Source organism: Gymnoscopelus microlampas (genome assembly GCF_963454915.1).
Source record: "Gymnoscopelus microlampas genome assembly, chromosome: 19".
NCBI classification, from domain to species: domain Eukaryota; kingdom Metazoa; phylum Chordata; class Actinopteri; order Myctophiformes; family Myctophidae; genus Gymnoscopelus; species Gymnoscopelus microlampas.
In genome coordinates this window covers 9,309,542-9,335,789 of record NC_139956.1, presented here as the reverse complement: position 1 = coordinate 9,335,789, position 26,248 = coordinate 9,309,542, and the positions used below count along the sequence as shown (strand labels likewise).

The 26,248-nt window shown below is 39.9% G+C and overlaps 2 protein-coding genes across 2 annotated transcripts; one reads left to right on the top strand and one right to left on the bottom strand.

Moving 5' to 3' along the window:
• Window positions 1-661: 661 nt before the first annotated feature.
• Window positions 662-14,316, top strand: LOC311034365 (myosin heavy chain, fast skeletal muscle-like; the record flags this gene model as incomplete). Its single annotated transcript, XM_084042246.1, has 39 exons — window positions 662-868; window positions 961-1,104; window positions 1,384-1,540; window positions 1,629-1,656; window positions 1,746-1,854; window positions 1,961-2,053; window positions 2,142-2,205; window positions 2,326-2,424; window positions 2,508-2,611; window positions 3,161-3,299; window positions 3,598-3,716; window positions 4,564-4,713; window positions 4,801-4,971; window positions 5,416-5,719; window positions 6,179-6,243; window positions 6,521-6,608; window positions 6,798-6,915; window positions 7,042-7,165; window positions 7,261-7,397; window positions 7,766-8,021; window positions 8,438-8,680; window positions 8,948-9,124; window positions 9,216-9,361; window positions 9,463-9,553; window positions 9,636-10,025; window positions 10,148-10,274; window positions 10,377-10,495; window positions 10,587-10,783; window positions 10,876-11,059; window positions 11,150-11,315; window positions 11,446-11,570; window positions 11,692-12,000; window positions 12,111-12,314; window positions 12,396-12,521; window positions 13,087-13,257; window positions 13,338-13,442; window positions 13,539-13,634; window positions 14,075-14,203; window positions 14,296-14,316. The coding sequence occupies 39 exons, from the start codon at window positions 662-664 to the stop codon at window positions 14,314-14,316; spliced, it is 5,802 nt and encodes a 1,933-aa protein (XP_083898372.1).
• A 3,027-nt stretch (window positions 14,317-17,343) lies between these two features.
• Window positions 17,344-23,034, bottom strand: LOC311034922 (uncharacterized protein). Its single transcript, XM_084042951.1, has 5 exons — window positions 22,736-23,034; window positions 20,187-20,564; window positions 19,424-19,507; window positions 19,164-19,276; window positions 17,344-18,537 (listed from the first exon to the last, which is right to left on the bottom strand). The coding sequence occupies exons 1-5, from the start codon at window positions 22,833-22,835 to the stop codon at window positions 18,427-18,429; spliced, it is 786 nt and encodes a 261-aa protein (XP_083899077.1). The 5' UTR covers window positions 22,836-23,034; the 3' UTR covers window positions 17,344-18,426.
• Window positions 23,035-26,248: the final 3,214 nt, after the last annotated feature.

Here is a 26,248-nt window from a genome sequence, read left to right as displayed (position 1 = left end):
GTGCTTTTACCAGATACTTTCTTATTCGTAATCAAGTAATTATTTGGAAGAGTATACTTTTACATCTACTATTATTACATCTAGTTATTATTTTAAAGTAACAATATTTTTACTTGAGTACAGTTTGGCTAGTCTACCCAGCTCTGAATGTAACCTCAATAAATACAATGGAATTAAAGTGTAAGAAACAATATCTAGCATTGCTTCAGTACAAAAAAGAACTAGGAGAAATTAAGAATAAGCAATAAAAAAAGAGGGGAAAAATGATAATTTAATTTCCTTGCATGTAAATAATATTGAAATTAATAACTCTTTTCAGATGTGGAATTAATGAGACATTTAAAAACGTCTCTCTTACAAAGTGGTGTGTGGCAAGAATGAACATTAGGATTAATATAATCCAATTTAATTCATGATTATAAATTGTATTAAATCATTCAACTCATGTTAATGTCCTCAAAGTATGTACTTTTTCCACACTTAGGGGTTGCACACACGATTCCACTGCTAGTGGTAGAAAGGAAAAGTGAGTGTCCATATTTTTTTATTAAACCTACAATAAGCTATAACCATAAGAATAGTCCTACAATTATCTGCTCAGATCTCAAGTCAGCAAAGGCATCAACGCCATCTATTTGTCCGTCTACAGAAAGCCGCCACCATGAGTACGGACGCAGAGATGGAGCAGTATGGCAAGGCTGCCATATATCTCCGCAAGCCAGAGAAGGAGAGACTTATGGCTCAATCTGCTCCCTTTGATGCCAAATCTGCAGCATTTGTGGTTGATGCTAAGGAGCTGTATGTCAAGTGTAAAATTCTAAAGAAGGATAGTGGCAAAGTCACCGTGGAAACGCTTGACACAAAGGAGGTAGGTAGAGGTGTATCTAAAATCAAAAAGTGGCACAGTATTTGTAATCATAATACATTCTGAAGTTGTTCTTTTTTGGGGGGTAATTTTAGGAAAGAACTGTGCCTGAGGCTGATGTCACACCTATGAACCCTCCCAAGTATGACAAAATTGAGGACATGGCCATGATGACCCACCTCACTGAAGCCACTGTCCTGTATAACCTCAAAGAGCGTTATGCAGCATGGATGATCTATGTAAGGTTTTCTACATGCTGAGAACAGCACAGTACTGCACCTGTCGATAGCAAAGAAAGAAAAAACAGAGTACAAGTTATGTCATCAAGTGAAAACCATAGAAAAACTAATTCAAGCAAATTCATGGTTCTGAAGTTAACTTGCTCATTAGTTGATGCCACTTGCAACTCGTGTCTGTAATCTCAACTCTAGTGATCGTTGTCCCAGATATGTGGCATGCTCAGTGCTATGTTGTTATATATTGTATGATGTTAATGTTCTCTCTCTTCTCCCCTTCAGACCTACTCTGGCTTGTTTTGTGCAACTGTGAACCCCTACAAGTGGCTCCCAGTGTACGACCAGGAGGTTGTAAGTGCCTACAGAGGCAAGAAGCGAATTGAGGCTCCACCCCACATCTTCTCTGTCTCTGACAATGCCTATCAGTTCATGCTGATGGGTACGTACTAATCAGGACGATGTAAAAAATATATAACTAATGATTTTGTGCTGTATCCATGACTAAAAGTTTGCTTTACATTTTACAGATCAAGAGAACCAGTCTGTCCTGATCACGTAAGTTTCCCATCTACTAGGCATTAAAAAAAGAACATCGTACACACATTCACTACTGCATTTCTCTGAATGTATGCATTTATAACCAGTGGAGAATCCGGTGCTGGAAAGACTGTGAACACCAAGCGTGTCATCCAGTACTTTGCAACAGCTAGTTCTGGTGGAGACAAATCAGCAGCCGATAGCGGTAAAATCAAGGTACATGACATGTTTTTGAACATAAAGCATTTATTTGCAATATAGCAATTTGATTTAAAATAATTCTGACCAAATTTTAAACTGGGCGATGTCTGAAACATTCTAGGGGTCACTGGAGGATCAGATTATTGCAGCCAATCCCTTGCTGGAGGCCTATGGTAATGCCAAGACTTTGAGGAATGACAACTCCTCTCGCTTTGTAAGTGAAAAATGACGTAATTTTATGAGAAATCCTGCAATAATTCCACAATGTAGAGGGATGCAACAAATTGTGCTGTATCAAACAGGGTAAATTCATCAGAATCCATTTCGGCACAACGGGTAAACTGGCCAGTGCTGATATTGAGACATGTAAGTATGAAGTTCACAGATGATAATTTATATAGTATGCCTTCATTTGAGGATTACATTTTGAGTTATGTACAACCAATATAGATTATGATTATAATGAGTTATGTACAACCCATATAGATCTGCTGGAGAAGTCCAGAGTGACCTACCAGCTTGCTGCAGAGAGAGGTTACCACATCTTTTTCCAGATGATGACCAACCACAAACCTGAGATTATTGGTAAGTGGAATTACTGATGATGCAGCGAGAACATAAATTAATGAATAAAAACACATGATCACCCTTTTTTAATCCCTTTTAAGAAATGTGTCTGATCACCTCCAACCCCTACGACTTCCCGTTGATCAGCATGGGTGTGATCACTGTGGCCAGCATTAACGACAAAGAGGAGCTGGACGCTACTGATGTCAGTGAACATTATTTTAATCTGTCTAATACTCACTGTGCACTGCAGTCAGTTGCTCTGCAAAACGTATTTTCTATAGCAGTGGTTCTCAAAGTTTTCAAGCCTTGACCCCCCAAAAAAAAATTAACTGAGGACCCCTCCCCCACCCTGACAAGCACTTGGAATGGTAGCAGTTGAGGCATTACATTTAGTTTGACTCGGTTTCACAGATAAATATTGTGAAAATAGTCGATCTACTGTACATGTTTTCAAATTGTTCTTTGGTAATATCTGTCAATTTGTCCAACGTTTGACCATTTTCATAGTATAGTTTGTTGATTACTTTTGACGCAGTAATGGTATCACATGTTTTATTTTTATGTATTTATTTTATTATTAAAAGGTCTTAAAAGTCCTTAAATTGTCACTTTAGAAATTCTGCAGATGCCCTGTATACACTTATACTGTATGTTGGTTTGTTTACTGTTGAGTTGTACATAGTTTTAAGGATGTTTGTTAATCTAATGCTTAATCTCAATCTTTTGATACATCTCTGCTTATTGACATCAGGATGCTATTGACATCCTGGGCTTCGACGCTGAGCAGAAACAGTACATCTATAAGTTCACCGGTGCAGTGATGCATCATGGCGTCATGAAGTTCAAACAGAAGCAGCGTGAGGAACAGGCTGAGCCTGATGGCACGGAGGGTGAGCTGCATCTTCAACTAAGGAATGAAAATAATGGATACTTTGTCACAAGTATTGTATTATTTTACTTATATTCTAAATTAATAAAGCTAAATATATTTTCAATATATTTCCATTATTTTTTTTTTAATATTATACTGTTTAGACTGATGGTTATTTGGTTAACCTATGATCCTAGATGACTATGGCATTTGACGTATTACCTCGTGTTTACCTTGCTTACTGTAAGTCGCTCTCTGGATTAAGAGCGTCTGCTAAATGCCTAAATTGTAAATTGCAAATTGTATGAACATTTCAGAGGCTGACAAGATTGGCTATCTGTTGGGTATAAACTCAGCAGAGATGCTTAAGGCGTATTGCTACCCCAGAGTGAAAGTTGGAAACGAGTTTGTCACTAAGGGACAGACTGTGCCACAGGTGAGTAAATTACATTATTTCCATGTTCTGATTTCATACACATCTTACAGTATATACTCAACACAGAATACCATTAGAACTCTAATATCTTTTTGAGTTGTGTCCAGACTGTCTTAAATCATCTTCTGTAATTGAAATGATCCTCCAACATTATTCAAATTATTAATTATATATTCTAATTATATTTATTTATTTAACATATGAAGAGCATACAAAATATAGCACTCTGCAGAAACATGTGCAGTTCCATGCACCTCTGACATATTATTTTAACAGTATTGTTATACCTGTAAAAAAGAAAAAAGAACACTTTGTGTATCCAACCACACAACCCCTCCCGCTCACTCAGATCAGCTAACACAGGGAAGCTGTCAGAACCTTCCCTAAAACACCCGGGACGGACACTTCTCCAGTCCTTTCTGGCTTCCAAACTGTTGAACGAACTCCCCATTGCAGTTAGAACTGCAGACTCACTGCCAATCTTCAGCCGTAATCTGAAGACTCACGTCTTCAGACTTCACCTTAGCTCGTATCACTTGCCCTAGCCTTGACGACCTTGCAGGCTTATATATGCAAAGGCTAAAATGTCCTTTTTAGATAGCATACAAACCAGGTTCATTTGTAGACCTGGCATCCTACAGTGTATATAGTTTCAATGCAGCCTACAGATTATCGATTTTTTTTAAATAATATACTGTTCAGACTGATGAGATGATAGGTTCTTGGTTTACCTACTGTACATGTTTTCCTTGCTTACTGTAATTCGCTCTGGATTAAGAGCATCTGCTTATGCCTGAATTCTAAATTCTAAATTGTGTAATTCCCACCCCTACCTGTATGTCCCTAGGTAATGAACTCAGTTGGTGCCATGGCCAAGTCCCTCTATGAGAAGCAGTTCTTATGGATGGTCATTAGGATCAACGAGATGCTGGACACCAAGCAGCAGAGAAACTTCTACATTGGTGTGCTGGACATCGCTGGTTTTGAAATCTTTGATGTAAGCATGGACTTTTTTTTAAAGTGGGAGACTAATTATTTTTGCCACAATTACAAGAGATTGGGCTAATGATATTTCCACTCACAGTTCAACACCCTGGAGCAGCTGTGCATCAACTTCACCAATGAGAAACTGCAACAGTTTTTCAACCACACCATGTTTGTTCTGGAACAAGAAGAGTACAAAAAAGAAGGCATCCCCTGGGATCTCATTGACTTCGGCATGGACCTGGCTATCTGCATTGAGCTCATTGAGAAGGTATGTAAATGGACTTGAGAGAAGATATACTATTATTATTATACTATAGTATTATATATTGTCATAGACCTGGCTGTCTGCATTGAGCTCATTGAGAAGGTATACAATTATTATTATATTATGTTAATAAATTATTATATATTATCATGGACTTGGCTGTCTACATTGAGCTCATTGAGAAGGTATATCATTATATATTATATATATATATATATATATATATATATATATATATATATATATATATATATATATATATATATATATATATATATATATATATATATATATATATATATATATATATATATATATATATATATATTAACATGGACTTGGCTGTCTGCATAGAGCTCATTGAGATGGTATACCATTATTTTGTGCTTTAATGGACATGATGTTAATATTGTTTTTGTCATTGTCTCTTTTGTCTCCTTTACAAAGCCCTTGGGCATCTTCTCCATCCTTGAAGAGCAGTGCATGTTCCCAAAGTCTTCAGACAAAACTTTCTCTGACAAGTTGATTGACCAGCATCTTGGGAAGAACAAGGCCTTTGAGAAGCCCAAGCCTGCCAAAGGCAAGGGTGAGGCCCACTTCTCCCTGGTTCACTACGCTGGAACGGTGGACTACAGCATCACAGGCTGGCTTGAGAAGAACAAGGACCCCCTGAATGACTCTGTCATTGGGCTGTACCAGAAGTCTTCATGTAAACTGCTGGCTATGTTCTATCCTCCGGCTGAGCCTGAAGGTATGTTTATTAATATAATAATATGATATGTGTTCTATCCTTCTCCTGAGTCTGAAGGTATGTTTATTAATATATTAATAAAATATAATGTGTTCTATCCTCCTCCTGAGTCTGAAGGTATGTTTATTAACATAATAATATAATAGAATGTGTTCTATCCTCCTCCTGAGCGTGAAGGTATGTTTATTAATATAATAATATGATATGTGTTCTATCCTCCTGAGTCAGAAGGTATGTTTATTAACATAATAATATAATAGAATGTGTTCAATCTCCCACCTGAGCCTGAAGGTATTGTTATATTAATACTATAAACACGCAGAATCTGACAAGAAGGGAGGCATTTTAATTCTTTATAACTAAAAATACAATATGTCTGTTGACTTTAACAAAATAATGAAGAGGGGGGGGGGGGGGTGTGGGAGAAACTGTCCACTCATGATTCTAACATATAAACAGATAACACAAAGAAGGGAGGCAAGAAGAAGGGTGGTTCCATGCAGACTGTGTCTAGTGCTTTCAGGGTAAGAATATTTATTCATTATTATCAACATCCATGTAAGAAATTGGCATGTCTTTTCATGTTGGAATTAAACAATTTCTGTATCAGATCAGCTATCTTTGAATGGCTGAAGTAAAAAATGGGGCTTAAGTGGTTAATGTGTATTTTAGAAAAATCTAAATCTGTAAGTAACTAGTATCTAAAGAGTTCAAATAATTGTAGTATAAGAAAAAGTACAATATTGTATCACTTTTGACTAATGATAAGCCTTATTGGCTCTTTTAATTTATGTCTCATAGGCGAACTTGGGTATGCTGATGACCAACCTGAGGAGCACTCATCCTCACTTTGTGCGTTGCCTGATTCCCAACGAGTCCAAGTGTCCAGGTAAACACAAAAACCCCCGATATAATTATATATATAATAATAATGATATATGATTTCCAACGAGTCCAAGACTCCAGGTAAACACAGAAAATACACGTCTAAACAATGATTGTGAGGTGGTCATTTAATGCAACTTTGGCCAGTTTGTAACTATTTTGTCCTAAGAATAATGAAGGAACATCTTTACAGGCCTGATGGAGAACTTCCTGGTCATCCACCAGCTGAGGTGTAATGGTGTGCTGGAGGGCATCAGGATTTGCAGAAAGGGCTTCCCCAGCAGAATTCCCTATGCTGATTTCAAGCAGAGGTATTCATTCCTTTTTCCAGAAGCTTTTAGTTCCTGCACCTACTAACACAAAATGACTCACTTTTACAAAACAGGTACAAAGTACTGAATGCCAACGCAAAATGACCATGAACTTTTACAAAACAGGTACAAAGTACTGAATGCCAGCGCATGTCCAGAGGGCGCGTTCATGGACAACAAGAAATCTTCTGAGAAGCTGCTTGGGTCCATTGACGTACCTATTGATGAGTACAAGTTTGGACACACTAAGGTAAACACACTCCCAATCTGGTTTAACATTATACAGAGAGGACTGACAGTAGAGTTTACGGTTGCTTAGTGCAGTGTTTGTAACATTGTATTCAGGTGTTCTTCAAAGCTGGTCTGCTGGGTACGCTGGAGGAGATGCGAGATGAAAAGCTGTTTACTCTGGTCACCATGACTCAGGCTCTCGCACGAGCTTACCTCATGAGGAAAGAGTACGTCAAGATGACGGAGAGAAGGTACTTTGCAAACATCAGTTCAATATTAAGTACAATTTGTAAGTAGATGTTGCCATTGCAAAAGAAATGTAAATGTCAAATCCCTATTATTATAAAATAGCAACAATTGCAGAGCAAGCTTTTGGTGATGGTGGCGCGGAAAAAACTGTCGAAACCTCGAGCAGAACTAAGCTCTAGGGTGGGCGGCCATCTGCATTTACCTTGCCGGGGATAAACAACAATAATACCAAATAATAACGAAAACAATAGCAACAATTATGACACAATAATAGCAGCTATAATAACAGCCTGCAGTCGTATCACATGGAAACCCTCGATCTGCAGCTCGGGGGGGTCCTCAATCATGATCCACTGAAACTGTTTTCCAGAGAGGCCATTTACACCATCCAGTTCAACCTCCGCTCATTCGTCAATGTGAAACACTGGCCATGGATGAAGGTCTACTACAAGATCAAGCCTCTTCTGCAGAGCGCCGAGACTGAGAAGGAGCTAGCCAATATGAAGGAGAACTACGAAAAGATGAAGACTGACCTGGCTGCTGCCCTGGCCTCAAAGAAGACAATGGAAGAGAAACTGGTGGCTGTGGTGCAGGAGAAGAATAATCTGATGCTGGCAGCGTCATCAGTAAGTAGCTACACTTGTACAAGAAATGTTGCTAATATTTCATATTGTTTATCATCCTATCTTAAATCTTTTATCTATTTAAGAATGGTGGTCGAACGGCTGTTAGCATCATTGCATAGCTACATGGCTACCATCACAAAGGCCTGACCCAATTTGTTGTTATTCTGTGGGGAGGGTGAATCTGCATAATATTCCACTACTCACCCACCCACACGCTACTTTAGTATGTCATTTTGGAGGAGGTGGGAAGGGTTAGCCATGACAGCCTCCAGCTTCTTCCTTGTTCTCACCTGCACCACTGCCTCCGTACCGTCCAGGCTCTAACAATGATAGAGCCTGCCTTTTTTCACCAGCTTATTCAGTCTGCTAATGTCCCTTGTGTTAATGTACCCCCCCCCCCCCCTTCCCCCAACTAGGGAGAAGACAGTCTTGCAGATGCTGAGGAGAGATGTGAGGGTCTTATCAAAAGTAAGATCCAGATGGAGGCAAAGCTCAAAGAGACGAGTGAGAGATTGGAGGACGAGGAGGAGATCAACGCTGAACTGACTGCCAAGAAGAGGAAGCTGGAAGATGAATGCTCTGAGCTCAAGAAGGACATTGATGACCTGGAGCTCACCTTGGCCAAAGTGGAGAAGGAGAAACACGCCACTGAAAACAAGGTTCAGCATTATACACTCTAGCCGTCTTATCAAGTTATAGAACAATAATGATCCATTCATGATTATACACTCTAGCGTCTTATCAAGTTATAGAACAATAACGATCCATTCACGATTAGCGTCTTATCAAGTTATAGGACAATAATTGATCCATTCATGACAACTAATTCTGTTCTGCTTATTTAGGTGAAGAACCTCACTGAGATGGCCTCTCAGGATGAAGGAATTGTTATTAATATTATCATTATTATTATTATTATTATTTAGGTGAAGAACCTGACTGAGGAGATGTCCTCTCAGGATGAAGGACTTGCTAAGCTGACCAAGGAAAAGAAAGCCCTCCAAGAGGCACATCAGCAGACCCTGGATGACCTGCAGGCAGAGGAAGACAAAGTCAACACTTTGTCCAAGGCCAAGGCCAAGCTGGAGCAGCAAGTTGACGATGTGAGTTCATCAAGTCAATTGGATGTTTTGAACTTAATACTGTACATTTATTGTTGTACTGAATGATAAGAAAAAATATAATGTTGTGCAGTTGGAGGGTTCTCTGGAGCAAGAGAAGAAGATCCGCATGGACCTTGAGAGAACCAAGAGAAAGCTTGAGGGTGATCTGAAACAAGCCCAGGAATCCATCATGGATCTGGAAAATGACAAGCAGCAGTCTGACGAGAAGATAAAGAAGTAATGTGGACCACAATATGAATAATTAATCCATAATAATAACAATATGAAATGCCATGGAGAAAAACTTCCACTAAAATATGATGTACTGTATTCCACAGAAAGGACTTTGAAGTAAGCCAGCTTTTGAGTAAGATTGAGGATGAGCAATCTTTAGGGGCCCAGCTGCAGAAGAAGATCAAAGAACTCCAGGTACTGCTTTTTTTCATCTTCTTTGAAATCATTGATAATTATTAAGTGTATGTTAAGATTTTAATATGTTCATTACTGAAAGGCTCGTATTGAAGAACTGGAGGAGGAGATCGAGGCTGAGCGTGCCGCTCGTGCCAAGGTTGAGAAGCAGAGATCTGACCTCTCCAGGGAACTTGAGGAGATCAGCGAGAGGCTGGAGGAGGCTGGCGGAGCCACCGCTGCTCAGATCGAGATGAATAAGAAGCGTGAGGCTGAGTTCCAGAAGCTGCGTCGTGACCTCGAAGAGTCCACCCTGCAGCATGAAGCCACTGCTTCTGCTCTCCGTAAGAAACAGGCGGACAGCGTTGCAGAGCTGGGCGAGCAGATTGACAACCTCCAGCGTGTCAAGCAGAAACTGGAGAAAGAGAAGAGTGAATACAAGATGGAGATCGATGACCTGTCCAGCAACATGGAAGCTGTTGCTAAGGCTAAGGTAGAATAGAATGCTTGTGTAATTCTTGACAAAATACTTGTTTAATGAACTAATCAGAAAAAAAACAAGGGAATACATTGTAGGTTACTGTAGTGATTGAATTTGGCCATGTTAATCAACAGGGAAATCTTGAGAAGATGTGCCGCACCCTTGAGGACCAACTCAGTGAAATCAAGGCCAAGAGTGATGAGAATGTTCGCCAGATAAATGATATTGGGACTCAGAGAGCAAGACTGTTGACGGAAAATGGTAAATGTTCATCGTATAGTCTACTAGCCTACATGGTTTGTCAATGGTTAAAAAAATATTATTTTATAAATGTTTGAAACTAATTTTCAAATTTCTAACTAGGTGAGTTTGGTCGTCAACTTGAGGAGAAAGAAGGTCTCGTCACTCAGCTCACCAGAGGCAAGCAGGCCTTCACCCAACAGATTGAGGAGTTGAAGAGGCACATTGAAGAGGAGGTTAAGGTAAGGGACAGCTTTTTTTGCGAATAGGCGTAATCCTATCTTTTTGTAATTTCAACCTGCTGAATTTATTTGGGCATTTTTCTTTTGACAGGCAAAGAATGCCCTTGCTCATGGTGTGCAATCAGCTCGCCATGACTGTGACCTTTTGAGGGAGCAGTTTGAGGAGGAGCAGGAGGCCAAGGCGGAGCTGCAGCGTGGAATGTCCAAGGCCAATGCAGAGGTGTGTCAGTGGAGGAGCAAGTACGAGACTGATGCTGTCCAACGCACTGAGGAACTGGAGGAAGCAAAGTAAGTGATCAGTGTTTTTACACCATCAGGTACCACTCACTATACAAAATATTGCTCATAATAATTTGATTCCATTCCAAACTGATCAACAGGAAGAAGCTCGCCCAGCGTCTTCAGGAAACTGAGGAGCAAATCGAGGCTGTGAATTCCAAGTGCGCCTCTCTGGAGAAAACCAAACAGAGACTCCAGGGTGAAGTGGAAGACCTCATGATTGATGTGGAGAGGGCCAATGGTTTGGCTGCCAACCTTGACAAGAAACAGAGGAACTTTGATAAGGTGCTTTGACATACATTATTTTAAAACAAAAATAATTATTGCCTCCTTAAAGTGGGGTAAATTACACTTTTCATCACAAATGCCGTGCAGGTCCTGGCAGAATGGAAGCAGAAATTTGAAGAGGGCCAGGCCGAGCTGGAGGGAGCTCAGAAAGAGGCTCGTTCTCTCGGCACTGATTTGTTTAAGATGAAGAATTCCTACGAGGAGTCTCTGGACCAACTGGAGACCATGAAGCGTGAAAACAAGAACCTGCAACGTAAGTTTTCTTTACATCATTCTTTTAATAACAGTACAATTGTTGATCAGGCTACGTCTTTATTCAAAAGCAAATACAAAATAGTTGCTGATTGGAAAGTTCCTCATTCATTAATTTCAATCAACTGCAGAGGAGATCTCAGACCTGACTGAACAGATTGGTGAGACTGGAAAGAGCATGCATGAGCTGGAAAAATCCAGGAAACAGATGGAGACAGAGAAGTCAGAGATCCAGACAGCCCTGGAGGAAGCTGAGGTAAAACTTTTAAGTTCTAGATGTCTATATTCTTTCAGTACGTTTTATATTCAAACGCAGTATATGATCGATGTTACATTAAAAGGTCCTACAACCTATACATTCCTGTATTACATTTTAGGGTACTCTGGAGCACGAGGAGTCCAAGATTCTTCGTGTCCAGCTGGAGCTCAACCAGATCAAGGGTGATATCGACAGGAAGCTGGCAGAGAAGGATGAAGAGATGGAGCAGATCAAGAGGAACAGCCAGAGGGTGATTGAATCCATGCAGAGCACTCTGGACTCTGAGGTCAGGAGCAGAAACGATGCCCTGAGGATCAAGAAGAAGATGGAGGGAGACCTGAACGAAATGGAGGTTCAGCTGAGCCACGCCAACCGCCAGGCTGCTGAGGCCCAGAAGCAGCTGAGGAACGTCCAGGGACAGTATAAGGTGCAAAACGTATTAGTTATAGACACATATTCAAACAATGGAACTGCTCTGAACAAGTCACATTCTGATGTTTCTCTTAACATGACCACCTCAAATGTGATTTGTTTTAGGATGCCCAACTGCACCTTGACGATGCTCTCAGAGGCCAAGAAGATGCGAAGGAGCAAGGTGCCATGGTGGAGCGTAGGAACGGCCTCATGGTTTCTGAGATCGAGGAGCTGAGAATGGCTCTGGAACAGACAGAGAGAGGCCGCAAACTGTCTGAACAAGAACTAGCGGAGGCCAGTGAACGTGCTGGCCTGTTGCACTCCCAGGTAAGTCAATGGAAAAGCTGTCAACATATTTAACATACAAGTCATGCATACTTGCATTGCTAAACTGAATCTTTATTTTAGAACACAAGCCTTTTGAACACCAAGAAGAAACTTGAAGCTGACCTGATCCAGGTCCAAGGTGAAGTGGATGACAGTGTTCAAGAAGCAAGGAATGCTGAGGAGAAGGCCAAGAAAGCCATCAATGACGTAAGTTAAGAGGTCCGCCCCAGGACAATTGGACATCCTTATGGCATGCTTAATATAAACATACAATACAATATAGCTCGCTCATGCGCATGTTGAAAACCTTTGCTCTGTAGGCTACAACAGAGGATGTATTTTAGAAGGCTTACACTAAATCCTAAACTTGCATGATGTCGTATTCAAACAGCCATGAAGATCATAGGTTAAAAATAAACTATTTTCAGTACTTGAAAAATATATGTGCTCAGGGAGACAAAGACAATTCTGAACCCAGCATTCCGAGGTGCTGACTTCAGGTAGATGGTTCAGAATGCTAGAATGAACTGAAACTATTCATTCAATCCTCCATCAAGATATGTATTAGTGGTACTACTGAATATGATGAGTTTTGTGATTTTGTCAATTTAAGCACACTTATAGTGTGGTTAAGTATAATCTAGGTACCATGTTTGTATATTGTGATTTTCTTGGCAAGTGTGTTGTGTGATGCAGTGGCATGGAGACCAAGAAATGTTTTCCTTGCGGAACAATAAAGTATAATTTATCTTATACAAAAATGACTTTCCAGGCTGCTATGATGGCCGAGGAGCTGAAGAAGGAGCAGGACACTAGTTCTCACCTGGAGAGGATGAAGAAGAACCTGGAGGTCACAGTCAAGGACCTGCAGCACCGTCTGGATGAGGCTGAAAACCTGGCTATGAAGGGAGGCAAGAAGCAACTCCAGAAACTGGAGGGCAGGGTAAGGTGTAGTTTACTTCAACACAGCTTATAGTCAACAAAATAAAAAATCATTTCATAATGTATCATTCAATTGTGAAGGTGCGTGAACTGGAGGGAGAGGTTGAAGCTGCACAGAAAGGCGGAACAGACGCCGTTAAAGGTGTCCGCAAGTACGAGAGGAGGGTGAAGGAGCTGACCTACCAGGTATGTCATGTTCACTTTAATGACCATCATGCCATTGATAAAATGAAAAGATTGCATGAACAAACAACTCATGTTATAAATTCACTCTCACTCCAGACTGAAGAGGACAAGAAGAATCTAGCCAGGCTTCAGGATCTGGTAGACAAGCTGCAGATGAAGGTGAAGGGCTACAAGAAGCAGGCTGAGGAAGCGGTAAGACAAAGTGTAACTAAGGAATAATAAAAATGATGTAAAAAAATGCATTGCACATATGGGCGTTGACCTGTAACTTTAACATGGGTGCTGGAAGGAAGAGCAAGCTACTACACAATGCACACATACTGCAGTGTGTTTCAGGTATATTCAGGCAAAATGGACTACAGAAAGCAATAGATTCTGTTTCCTATACGCTGCAATTTTTGTCTTGGGGTGCCGAGCAAGAAGAATAACACAGCCCTGATTGTGCCGTTCCAATGAGAACCTGTCAAGGCTAATTGATGTAGTCCCATGAAGGCACTCATGAACATGCATATGGGCCACTGCATTAGCCACAACCACACATTACAATTTCCTGAAATTGTCTTGTTCGAACTATAATTGTAAGATGCTCCTTTCAAATATAGAGGCTTTGAACCATTTCTGTCATTTTGTAGGAGGAAGCAGCCAACGCTCACCTGTCCAAGTGCAGAAAGGTTCAGCATGAGCTGGAGCAGGCAGAAGAGCGTGCCGACATCGCTGAATCCCAGGTCAACAAGATGAGAGCTAAAGGTCGTGACTCCAAGGTAATACATGCGTAATATGAAGGTTCATTTTGTTGACTATCTTTAACTAAGATTTATGTTGAATATCTAAAATTATATTCCTATTGTTACAGGGAAAAGAAGCTGCTGAATAAGTGCTCCAATTCAAGTCAGAATCAGAAGACTTTATTGCCATGACATGTAAACAATATGTTAGGAATTTGGTTTGGTACAGTGGAGCGCAGTTTACAACAGGACTGTTGCAAGACAGGACAAGACAATGCAAACCAACATCATAGTGCAAAAAAAAGTAATAAATAAAAATAAATATAAGAAGTGCCAAAAGTTACTATTTGTTAATGAATATTGTTGAATGTTAGTCACCATACAAAGTCATAAAATATGACCCATGTATTCAATAAATGTGGAAAAAAAATGTTTTGTCGTTTCTTGTATTCATTACTTTGTCTTGTCAATACTTTTTTATTGTGAGGTACTTTTTCCACCACTGAATCCTAGAGCACCAGTGGCTGACAAACTCCCTTCACACTCCAACATTGAGCTGAAGCATCCACAGCAGATTATAGCAAGAAAAACAAGAATGGCTTTATTGTTTTGCTCAAGAGCACTACATCACATGACATTGATGTACACATATCATCATAAGTTCCTGGATTGACAGTTCAATCCCAGAACATTATTTGAAGAGCCTGTTAAAGTGATCATGATTTGATTTCTGTTCTCTCACAAACCTCTACCATGTAGAAGGAAAATAAATTATTCACATTCCATCAGTTGATCAGTCATTTGTTTTTTAATGCATTGTGCTACTTGCATTAACACTGATAGTGTTAAATAACATGGAGAATATGACAACAACAACATATGCTCAAACCAATTTCATAGAGCTGAAGAAAAAAAAACAATGATGGAGTATGAAAATAAAGATTTAAACATATCACGATAGATATAGCTGCCACTGAAGAATCACATAAACAGAAGAAAGTGAGTAACATGGTGATAATATACAAATTGGTCATTTATTTGTATGTTATATTTGAAAGTAACCAGCTGTAAAAAACAATGTTTTGTTAATTATTTAATGTATGTGCTTTCATACAACTGCATTACCAGCCAGTGTTTTGTTCAATTTCATTTTGGAATCAATTTGAATCAATTTACCAAGACAGTGAAAAACAAAGATGCACATTCTGTTACTATTCCTGAAGTAATTACTGTACATACAGCATGCTATAGGAACAACATAATTCTCAGATGTATAGATTACATGAGTTATGATGTAGGATAGGCCTACTCGGGGAGTGGTAAAATGTGGAAAAACTTGAATGCTAGGTTTATGAATATGATTTAGTCATATTGATTGCTAATAACGTTAAGTTATCTCGCTAACTTGATAATCCTGCTTTGTGAAATATTTGTTATAATTGATGGTTTTACAGTTGACAAGTTTCATTTCAAGATGACCTTTACACTTATGATCCATTACATTTGTAAACTGCTAAAAATGACAATACAATTTTAAATAACAAGTGTCATTGATATGGGGATTCTCAGTTGCCCTGGATGTACTTTCAGCAATATTATTAAAACCGAATTTTTGTATATAATGATTGCAGTAGGCATATAATGTAAAATAAAATTCAGATAATAGTGTCCCAGATGCAACCAAATTTGATCTGTCCCTTCCTGACTCCAAAATACTTTGAGCTCAGCCCCTTATGCATTCAAACCTTGGTTACCCACTACCCCCGAGCCTGCCCGGAACCAGCCCAGGCACCCCTCCTCCCAAAAGAATGACACTGTCACCATTTACAGTAGCTGCCTTGAGTGTAATGAAATAACATAAATGAATAACAGATAACTTAATGTTATAAAAAAAAACTGTTCAAAATTCTTAGCATGAGCTTAAACGTGCGCCACTAAAAGTTTTTCAACAACAATTTAAATCATCTCTACAATCCTGGACAAGAACATTCAATATTATTTCATTGTAAATTGAGGAAATGTACACCATGATCTTAAGTTTAGTGTAGGCCTACATATATATATATTCAAAAAACATTTCCTTTTCATAAAATGTGTCCAATAGAAGTGAATTGATGACTTTGTACAGCTCCTGTGCCAACCTGTCACTCAGTAAACATATCCTGGGGTTTTCTCCTTACATTGTACAGGTTCTTCTCAGGAGTACAATAAGAGGAAAGTTCATTGTGGGTTTGGGAGGGAGGGTTGTTTTCTGTCTTTTTGTTTTCTATTGTCTTTTCTTTTCTTGCTGTATAAAATGTAAAATGGATGGATGTACATTGTACTCTGTCAATAAACAAATCTTAAAAAAAAAAAAAAAACTAGAAAAAGTGCTCCTCGGAGCACAGGTCTCCGCCAGGTCAGGTACGTTATTGTGGCCTCCTGGTGGCGCTATAATAGGCCAATGTGAAAAGGGTGCCATTTATTCTTAGGTCTTTCACGGCAATCAGACACTGCATTCATGATTTGAGGCATTTTGTTCCAAAAATATGTTTTGCTAAATTAGACCTGCTGGTGGCGCTATAACAGGCCAATGTGAAAAGGGTGGCATTTCTTCCTCGGCCTAGTGGGAATGTGCGTGTGAAATTTCACGGAAATCGCAAGCTGCGTGCATAGTTTGAGGCTTTTTGTTCAAAACGGACCAATCCTGCAAACTTTGGAAGCCAACCATAGGCAATGAGGATGGAATATGGGAAATCGGACAGATCCGTGTTGATCACATGACTATAGAGATACTGTGTACCGATTTGCATGACGTTTGGATAAAATCTGTAGGAGTAATGTAAAGAAATGGGTTTTGCACAAATCGGCCTCCTGGTGGCGCTATAACAGGCCCATGTGAAAAAAATTGGGGCAGAGGTTCTGAATTGGCATCCAGGGAGTGTGTGTGCACAGTTTTGCAGCGACCGGGCCAACGGTGCCGGAGATTAGCTGGTAACACACAGACAGGACGGACACACACACGGACACACACACGGACGGACGGACGGAGGGTAAAACATACTCTCTCGCCATGCCTTTGGCCTGGCGGAGACAAAAATCCTGGGGGATGGATAAATATATATATATATATATATATATATATATATATATATATATATATATATATATATATATATATATATATAAAAAAGTGTTTGCTTTGTACAAATTATATTTAGGCACTTAGACATTCTTATCCAGAGCGACTTAGAAGTGTGAAATCAGAGTGACATGATCCCTAGTCAACAAATGACAGGGTAAATCATGCAACAGTGCAAAGCATGTAGTGCTTGTAGTTATACTAGGATACCAGGTCTACATCAAAACTAGCATCTGTCGAAACAACATTCTAAAAAACATGCTTAAAGCTGCACTATGTAACTTTCCTCTTCTACCCCGGATTTGAACCCCGGTTTCTCGCACAAGCGCTGGCATTTTTACCATCATTGAGCTAATAGAGCCTGCCTACTTGCTCAGGGGATACATTGAATCTTGACATTCAGGTCAAAACATTAGTCAGATCCTGTGTCTAGGTGAGACATGACCTTTGACAAAATACAACCACCGCAATTGTTCAAGTTATATTGTATTAACATCCTCTACATACTGGACAAAATTGCATTTTATTCATTAAAAGAAAGTAACGTAGTGCCGCTTTAACATTTGTGGTCAAAATAAATAACAATAAGTAACCAACATACAGAATGCCAGCATTCTGGATCATTTGGAAGGGCTTCAGCGAGAATGCCGGGAGACCGGTTAAGGCGGGAGTTGCAATAGCCAAGCCTGGAGATGACTGAGGCCTGGATAAAGAGCTGGACAGACTCCTTTAGTGAGGAAGGGTCTGATCCTCCAGATGTTGTAAAGTGTAAACCTACAGGACCAAGTGATTGCTGCCTTGAAGGACAGCCGACTGTCCCGGACAACGCCCAGGCAGTTGGAACAGGAGCCACCAGGTAGCAGGCAGGACTTTCCAGGGACACCGTCCTGGCCCTGTCCTACCCCTACAGTCCATCTGTTGCACAGCTCTGCTCAGTAGACGGTGATACTCTAAATTCTATTGTGTTTCTTTCTTTAGCTCCAGTCACAAGTTCATATGGGAGTGACTGACATTCTTAAGGAAGTGTGTCGTTAGGTTTCCAGACAGTAAGTTAGTGATACTGTGTTGGCCAGTAGAATTAAACATCTCCCTTTTCATGCTCTGCCTCCAATTCAAGTGTACTAGTGTCTCATTTCCATCAACATTTACTGTCCAGTGATGATGAGGTCAGAAGTTTCTCTTCCAACACTGTATCTGTTTGCTTTGAACTTGACTCCAGCATCCCGTTCATCTTACTGGAATCTGTTGGCTATTGGAGCAAGAAACAAAACAATTGATGAGGATGAGATCATCTTTTGAATAATATGAAGTTGTTTAATATACTATGATAAATACTGTGGATAAATAACAGCATGTCTTGAAGTATCAAAATAATGTATTATGCCAGTAATATATTTATTGATATCAGGTGCTTTAGGTATTGTGACGGTGTTGTGTTGTGTTTTACAGTGACAACATGCACTTAACCACAGCATCCATAAACCTTCATACATGAGTCATGACTGATCTGACTTCCACACCTCATGTGTTTGATATGAATATATTTGAGTTTTACACATATACTAGCCCTAGCCAATCATAAGACTATTATCAATCAACTTTGTCAGAAAGACAAGCGACAGTTTAACAGAGAAACAAGATGAGGACATTCCTCTTTTGTTATTTGACAGAATTTTAACCACTTCAGACCCTATATACTTTTTCGATCTACTCCAAACCTCTTCACCGAAAATAGCTGATCTACAAGCTCAAAAAGCGTGTTGCGACGCGCTGTGAGCTTGCTTGTAGGTCGGCTATTTTTTTCCAATGATGCCTCCAGAATAGGAATGCTGTTGTTTAAGTGATTAAAAAAGTGACTAGTAGCAGGTGACTCACATTTTGTTGTTTGTGTTTCCTTCGCATGTAGATGAATCGCATGATTATCAGCAATATTATCACCAATACTGAAGTGATAACAACAGCAGCTATCACACCACCAGATGACACACCTGGAAATTAGAAGCAGTTCTCATTATTCTGTGATGAAAAGCATTAATGAACCAACATGACAGCTCCCTTAAAAACACATTTAGTTGTCTAATAATACTATCAGAGGTACAATAAATAGTTAGCCGAGTAGTGTAAAAGCTTGTTACCTTGCAGGTCACTGTTATGTGGATTCAGTGTTGTATGTGGTGCCTCTGTCCTCACATTGCTGGTTGTGGTGGTTGGTTGTGCTTCTGAACAAAATATAAAAGGGTTTTGTTACAAAAAGTTAAAATTTTTAGTTCAGTGGGAATTAAATAAAAAGTGCTGTCTCACAATAACTTGTCATCATGTGATGATGGCATCATTGTATCTTAGGATCTAATAGTTATGTATGGTCTTCTAAACACTACATGACAAAGAACCCTCTACTCTGTGTATAGGGTGTGTGATGTACTACAGACTCTGATGAGCAGAACATGTCTGGTGATTTTTTTCTTCAAGGATGAGATCCAGGTCCATGTTATACAGGTCAGGAGGTGGTTAAAAAGAAAATGGCAATGGAACTACTGTAGGTCTGCATCTGTGTGGTAAACAAACTGGGGCATCATAAATGGTTCTTTATCTAATGTTTTCAAAAGTTAGCCAGGGTTAAAAGGGTGTCCACACTTTAGCGCTACCAATTTAAAAAGGTACCTTCCCTGAAGGTACCTGTCCATTTATGGAGTTTTGAAGTGAAAACCACTTAATTGACCGGAGTCCCCCTAGGGCCAGCCCTCCTTTCTTCTCTCCGCACCAAATCTCTTTGCAGAAAATAGCAGTCTACAAGCTTACAACATTCGTTGCAAATGTTGCCAGATGTTCACCCCAGAATAGGGACGCTAGGGTTCATGTGGTTAATATGTGTAGGTTTGAGTGGCCTCCCAGACTTACCAACAACAATGATACGGATGGTATGCTCTTTCATTTGACTGCGTAACTTGGGGATGAAACATCGGTAGCTGCCGTTGTCAGAGAGCGTCACATTAGTCAGTTTCAGCGACACGTTGCCGTTCGTCAGTCCATGTTTGGGGAGCATGGTCCTCCCAAAGTACATAGGGTTCTTCATTGCAGTCATCTCCCTGCCGTCCCTGTACAGGTAGACATACTTTCGGTTCAGGCCATCCTTGGGGTTGGGTTTCAGGTCGGGTCGGGACCACTCCACCGTTAGGTCAGCTACGTCTCGCGCAGGCACAAGGTAACAAGGTAGGACGATGTCATCCCCGATAACAGCCACGATTGGCTGGGACGGACCAGCGACAAGAGACTGCCCTGAGTGGAGAAAAATACTGTATAAATGGTACATTCATTATACAGTATTTTAGATGTATTATAGAGTACAACAGGCACATTCACTAGTATTTTAGTACAGAAGATGTAGATAAAATGTGCAGGTGTACTATTAAGGATATAATCTGGAGTAGAGTGGTGTTCGATGCCACACATTTAGACGATACAGAATGCCCAGAACATGAACATGAACAATTAGCTACTTTTATATTATAGAGTAATTAACTTATGGGGGGGGGGGGGGGGTCCTAGAGGGGCTTCCAGGGAGTCCCCATCTAAATGATAGTAAGGAACCAAATGGACCCAATTACAGGTCTACAACTCAGAGTTGTTGATAAAAATGGCCTAATGCATATCAACTGGGGGTCCGTCCTTGAAATGAAATTAGATGAAACACTATGTAATTGAGGCTAATTTGTGTCATTTGTTGTGAATGTATTGACCTTTTAATTGTGTGAAATAATGTGTTTCAATTTATTTAAATCAGGGTCTGTGGACTGAGCCATTTCTACGAAGATATTATATCTGTTGAAAAGTATGTTGGTGGTGACCACGATAAAGTCTTCTCCTGTTGATGAACAAAGTCAATCATTTTGTCTTTTAATTATAGACTAACCTCATATCACCAGGCTTTCTGCAGTACCGGTGATAAGCCTGTTTTTTTTTATTTCATTTAATGTTTGGCGCTCTGATCCGGTCTAGAGCCTGCCTACTGTATTCAGTAATTTGCACACACACACATATACATGCACACCGTTTTCCGTATCCGCGCTAGTCTAGACCCAGACCGGATCAGCAACCAGCAAAGCAAATTGATCCCAGTCTAGACAGGAGAGTAAGTGATCGTCGCGCTTGGTATAGACATAAGCAGAGCAAGTTCTGTCAGGGAACTCAGTGCAGTTGCTGCTGGCTGACCATTGGTCGGTCTCAGCTCCATGCTTCTATTCTCAACCAACCACATAATAGAGCACCCCATTTAAATGGGGAAGTTTCATTGCTCATTCCTTGCTTGCCTTTGCTGCTACCTATTGCTGTCTGTGCTGCTGCTGATTTAAAAACTTGCTGCTCACCCTCCTCCACCCCAGCTAGTGCTACCACCTGTTGTTTTGGATCTGCTTTTATGTACTGGGGAGTCCCTATTGGTAGGGAGATGTAATGTGCCTTTAGGGTACCTAAAAGCAGATCCAATTTGTCGCCAAACCAAAATAAATATATTGCTCATTTTATATTCAATACAAATATATTTGATCATTCATGGGTTGTCCTGACTGAAATGGCAGATGGTGCATGTCTACTGCGCCTTTAGCAATTTACAATGTGTGTCACATTCCCCCATTCACACACATTCAACAAACTAATTGCAGAGGCAACCATGCATGCATGCACCAACCTGCTCATCAGGCACAGGGTTCAGTGCCTTGCTCAAGGACTTTCCACCATGACAATGACATCATGGCAGGAGAAGCCGGGGAACAAACTGGAAAACTTCCGGGTAAATTGAATGAGGTCAGAGAGGTGGAAAGACAGGTACAACAATAGGTTAATAACAGGAACTAAACCACTGAGACATTTTAAATTATAGTATTTGGATACATTTAAATTATGAACTGTAGATAGGGAATCTCCATGATGACATCTAACCCTGCAGCCCTGAATTATAATCTTCAACGTGTCATTGTTATTACATGTAGACAAAATAAAAGTGTTTATCCTTTTGACAATCAGATGTGCGCCTGCTGCTGCTGGTGAGGCTGTAAATATATTATTTATAGTCTAGTTTTAGCTTATCATCTAGTTTTCAATCAAGAATGTCAAAGATCAATCAATCGACAGTGATAGTGTCACTTGAGCTCCAATCCTAAACGTTTACAACAGAACGCCTCGGTGCCGTTTATGTGATCAACAGTCGTCGTCGTCGTCGTCATGGAAACGATATCCAGACAAACCCTTTTATTGTTTACACGTCATCGACGTAATCAACGTAGCCACGTCATATTAACGTCAACGTCGCACGCCAGTCGGTGTTTTGAAATTTGAAACCACAACATGTGCGACCTAAATAAGTTAATGTTGACACAGACAGTATTCATGTCTGCTTATTATAAGCGACTTTGGGCTTGTTTTTCTGTAATGTTGCTTGTAAATATTCTTACCTTCAACGAGCTTCAGAACCAGCAGAGAAAGGATCCAAACAAAGTTATTCTGTGTAAATAAATCCCAGGTTGAAATGACTGGCGAGGTTGAAAATCCCATGATGATGTAGGTGAAAAATCACCAAACACAAGTTTAACTTTATATGCAAGGTTGAATCAACGTCCATGTAGTTGGAGAAACAAAGTGATTGATTCCTTTGAAGAAGAAGAATCGACTGTTTGTCCAGCTGAGCTGTTGCCTTCGTCTTGTCTTGTCAGTCAGACTTCGTCTTCTAGTCTGCCTCTTGATCTTGTCTTCTTTTTAAGTAGAAAGAGTTTCAGTGTTCTTCCTCTTTTTCTAATTTTGGCTTTAGTCTAGACGCCCTAACCCGTGGGCGTATTGCTGCCTCCCACTGTTCTCTGGGTTCCAGTGTTGCCAGATTTTGTGAGTGAAATAAGCAACCAGTTCTATGAAAACAAGCCCAAAAAAGCAACTTAGACCAATTATTTTACCAACATTGAGACTGGATGCACCGGTGATTGTTTCATGCTATCAATTCTCAACCTGTTGTTTCGGGGTGCGCTGGTTTCAGCACACCCCAACCCCCCTCTTGTGTGTTGGCTAGTGAGGCGCGTCCTAGCGAGACCTGACAGAATGGGTTATTTGCAACCAGTATGACGCTTGCAACAGTGTGACGTCGTCTGTAAGGGGTCTATAAGGCACATATGCCATTATGAGCACTTCAAAGTTACTAGTTACTTTGCAGATATACATTATTATGTTATCAATCAAACATACATTAACCACTACAGCCCTATTTCATGCATAGGATATTTGAAAATAGCCAATCTAAAAGCTCACAACGAGCTTTGTAGAGCTGCTATTTTCAAAAAATCTTGAAATAAAGCGTGGAATATATTGGAAGGTTTTTGAAACATTCTAACAACACAAATCTGGTACGGGGCATTCGGGGCTCCCTCGCAAGATACTTTCAGATGGGGTTTATAGGGACAAAACATACATTTGGGGGTCCATGACATGAAAATATTAGCAATCCGCAACTACCAATATTTTCAAGCAACTATTGTTTTTCTGTTTATACACAGAAAAACAAGCCCAAAGTCGCTTATAATAAGCGGACATGGCAACACTGCCTGGGAACCACTTTTATTCGACACCGGTTATAAAAAACGTTGTCACGTTACACTGAGCGTAACAATTACGTCAATTGGGCGGAGTTTTCCAATACAACGGTAATAATAACATAGGACTAGTAGGTTGTTACAACACACACCATGGTAACAGATTGTAGGCTATTTGTATTTAATACAAACGTTGTAGCCTACATAGTATCCTATTCACATGACATGCTGTATCACACATATTTATGTGTATATGACTCATATAACTCAGTGAGTCAGCTAGCCATCGTTCACATGTCATGTCATGGTATGACAGTCATGTTTCAGGGCTATGAGTCAGCATGTCATTTGATTTTGATCACTGACTGTCTATTCAGCAGTGTGGACAAATAGCCTAACATGGCCATCAAGTATTCAAAAGTACAAATACGAAGTATATTTTATTTTTCATATCAATCTATTGCTGAATTGAAATGTAGAGCATTTCCTCCAAAACGGGGGGGAAATCATAATGAAAATAGCAAATCTAACCAGTTCAAAAGGAGTAGCTCGACTATTTTCACTATTTTAAATCATGGGATTAAGTGGTTAATTGATTATATATTGTTTGTAGTTTGGGAACCAAGTCGAGTACCTTCCTCGAAATGTAGCAGAGTGAGCTCCCAAAACCTCCAAAAATGTAGGCTACTTAATTAGGCCTACAGTACAAGAAAATGTACTTAATTAGGCCTAATGTCCACCAACTGGCTACAGTGGAGGCTAGATAATCACCTTCACCTTGATTAGGCCTACAGGTGGTTTTGAGGTTTATGCCAAAAATAATGTTGATAATGTTTCCAAAACTTCTATTTAACTTTATATAGGACTATTCAAATATCAAATCTTAACTAAACTCACTTTATATGAGAACAATTATCTTTAGCAGACAGAATAGACTAACTATCAATACAATTAAATAAGTAATGTAAGTCGATAAAAATATAATAATAATAATAATTTGTTTTGGTCTCCGCCAGGCCGGACGGCCGAAGGCCAGAGACTATGTTTTGGACCCTGTCTTATCGACCCTGTTCAAATCGGACTAATGGTGGCGCCTTAGCTGCTTCATGTTTTGGCTTGTAACTCTTGAACCGTAGGTCATACAATAAAAAAAAATCCCCTTGGATTCCATGGCTCATGATGCAACTCTCCATGGCCATTTTCACCAAATGAGATTATCCCATTTAGCGAAACACAGTTTTTGCAACTACTCCTACAGATTTAAGCTTTCAAAATTTGTGTGAGGGGCCCGTTTTGCACAAAATGGCACAAATCTTGAACGCAGCATTCGATTGCCGTGGAACTTTACACGCACACTCCCAATAGGCCAAGGAAGAACCTCCATCCAAAATCTTTCAAATCCACCTCCTGGTGGCGCTATAACAGCTGGCTTCACATTTTGGCCAATATGTCTTGAATGTATAGGTCGTAGGTCCCAGCCAAGATTTCCAACAATTTGCGTTTTCTTCTACACTTTTTGCCACTACTCCCATAAATCTTAGGTCCAAAACTCACACAAATTGATTACACATTGTCTCTGGACTCATGTGACTATGATGTATCGGGAGACCTGTGCTCTGAGGAACACACTTTTCTAGTTTTTCTTACCTTCCTCAGAAAGGTGACGGTCTTTTGTTGATATTGAAGTGTCCCACTGATAGCCACATGTGTGGTAAGAAGCAAAGAAATGCAGTACCTCCAGGGTTTATGCTGTGTTCACATAGTGGTGACAAAGCTAAAAAATGACCAAGCGTGGGTGGCCAGCTACCTTTCTCCTGAGTCACCGTTGAAGTAGCCTCGGAAACCCATGCCTTTTTTTTTTTGTTTCACCGTTGAAGTGTTGCTCAAGCTACACAGTATAAAGTGTAGTGAAAAGGGATTAACCCACAGGAACTGGTTAACGGCAAGAATGGGCTTTTCCATTTATAGAACAGAGCAGCAATTGTAGGGCGAGAGGGAAGTGGAAATTATGAACTACATCATTGGAGTGCTGAATTGACTCCAGCTCAACTTTGATTTGTAGCACGTGCCAGTGACAAGTGTCAGGGGTCACTTTAAATGTCATTGCTGGAGGCTGCCTGGGACACAGGGACAGCTGAACACTTTCCCTTCTTTGTGTTATAAGATGTGCACTGTTATAACACAATTTGTAATACAAATGTGATGTCCAATATATATATACACAAAATCTGAAATGCACTTAATTTTATTTTATTTTATTCTTCTAATTTGCTATTTTGTGTGTCTTTTTAAAGCAATTAATTTCATTGTAATCAGATAATCAGATGTAAAACGTTTAATATGAATGAATAAAAAGGGTCAGCTTATCCAGTTGATCAAATTTCTCATTGC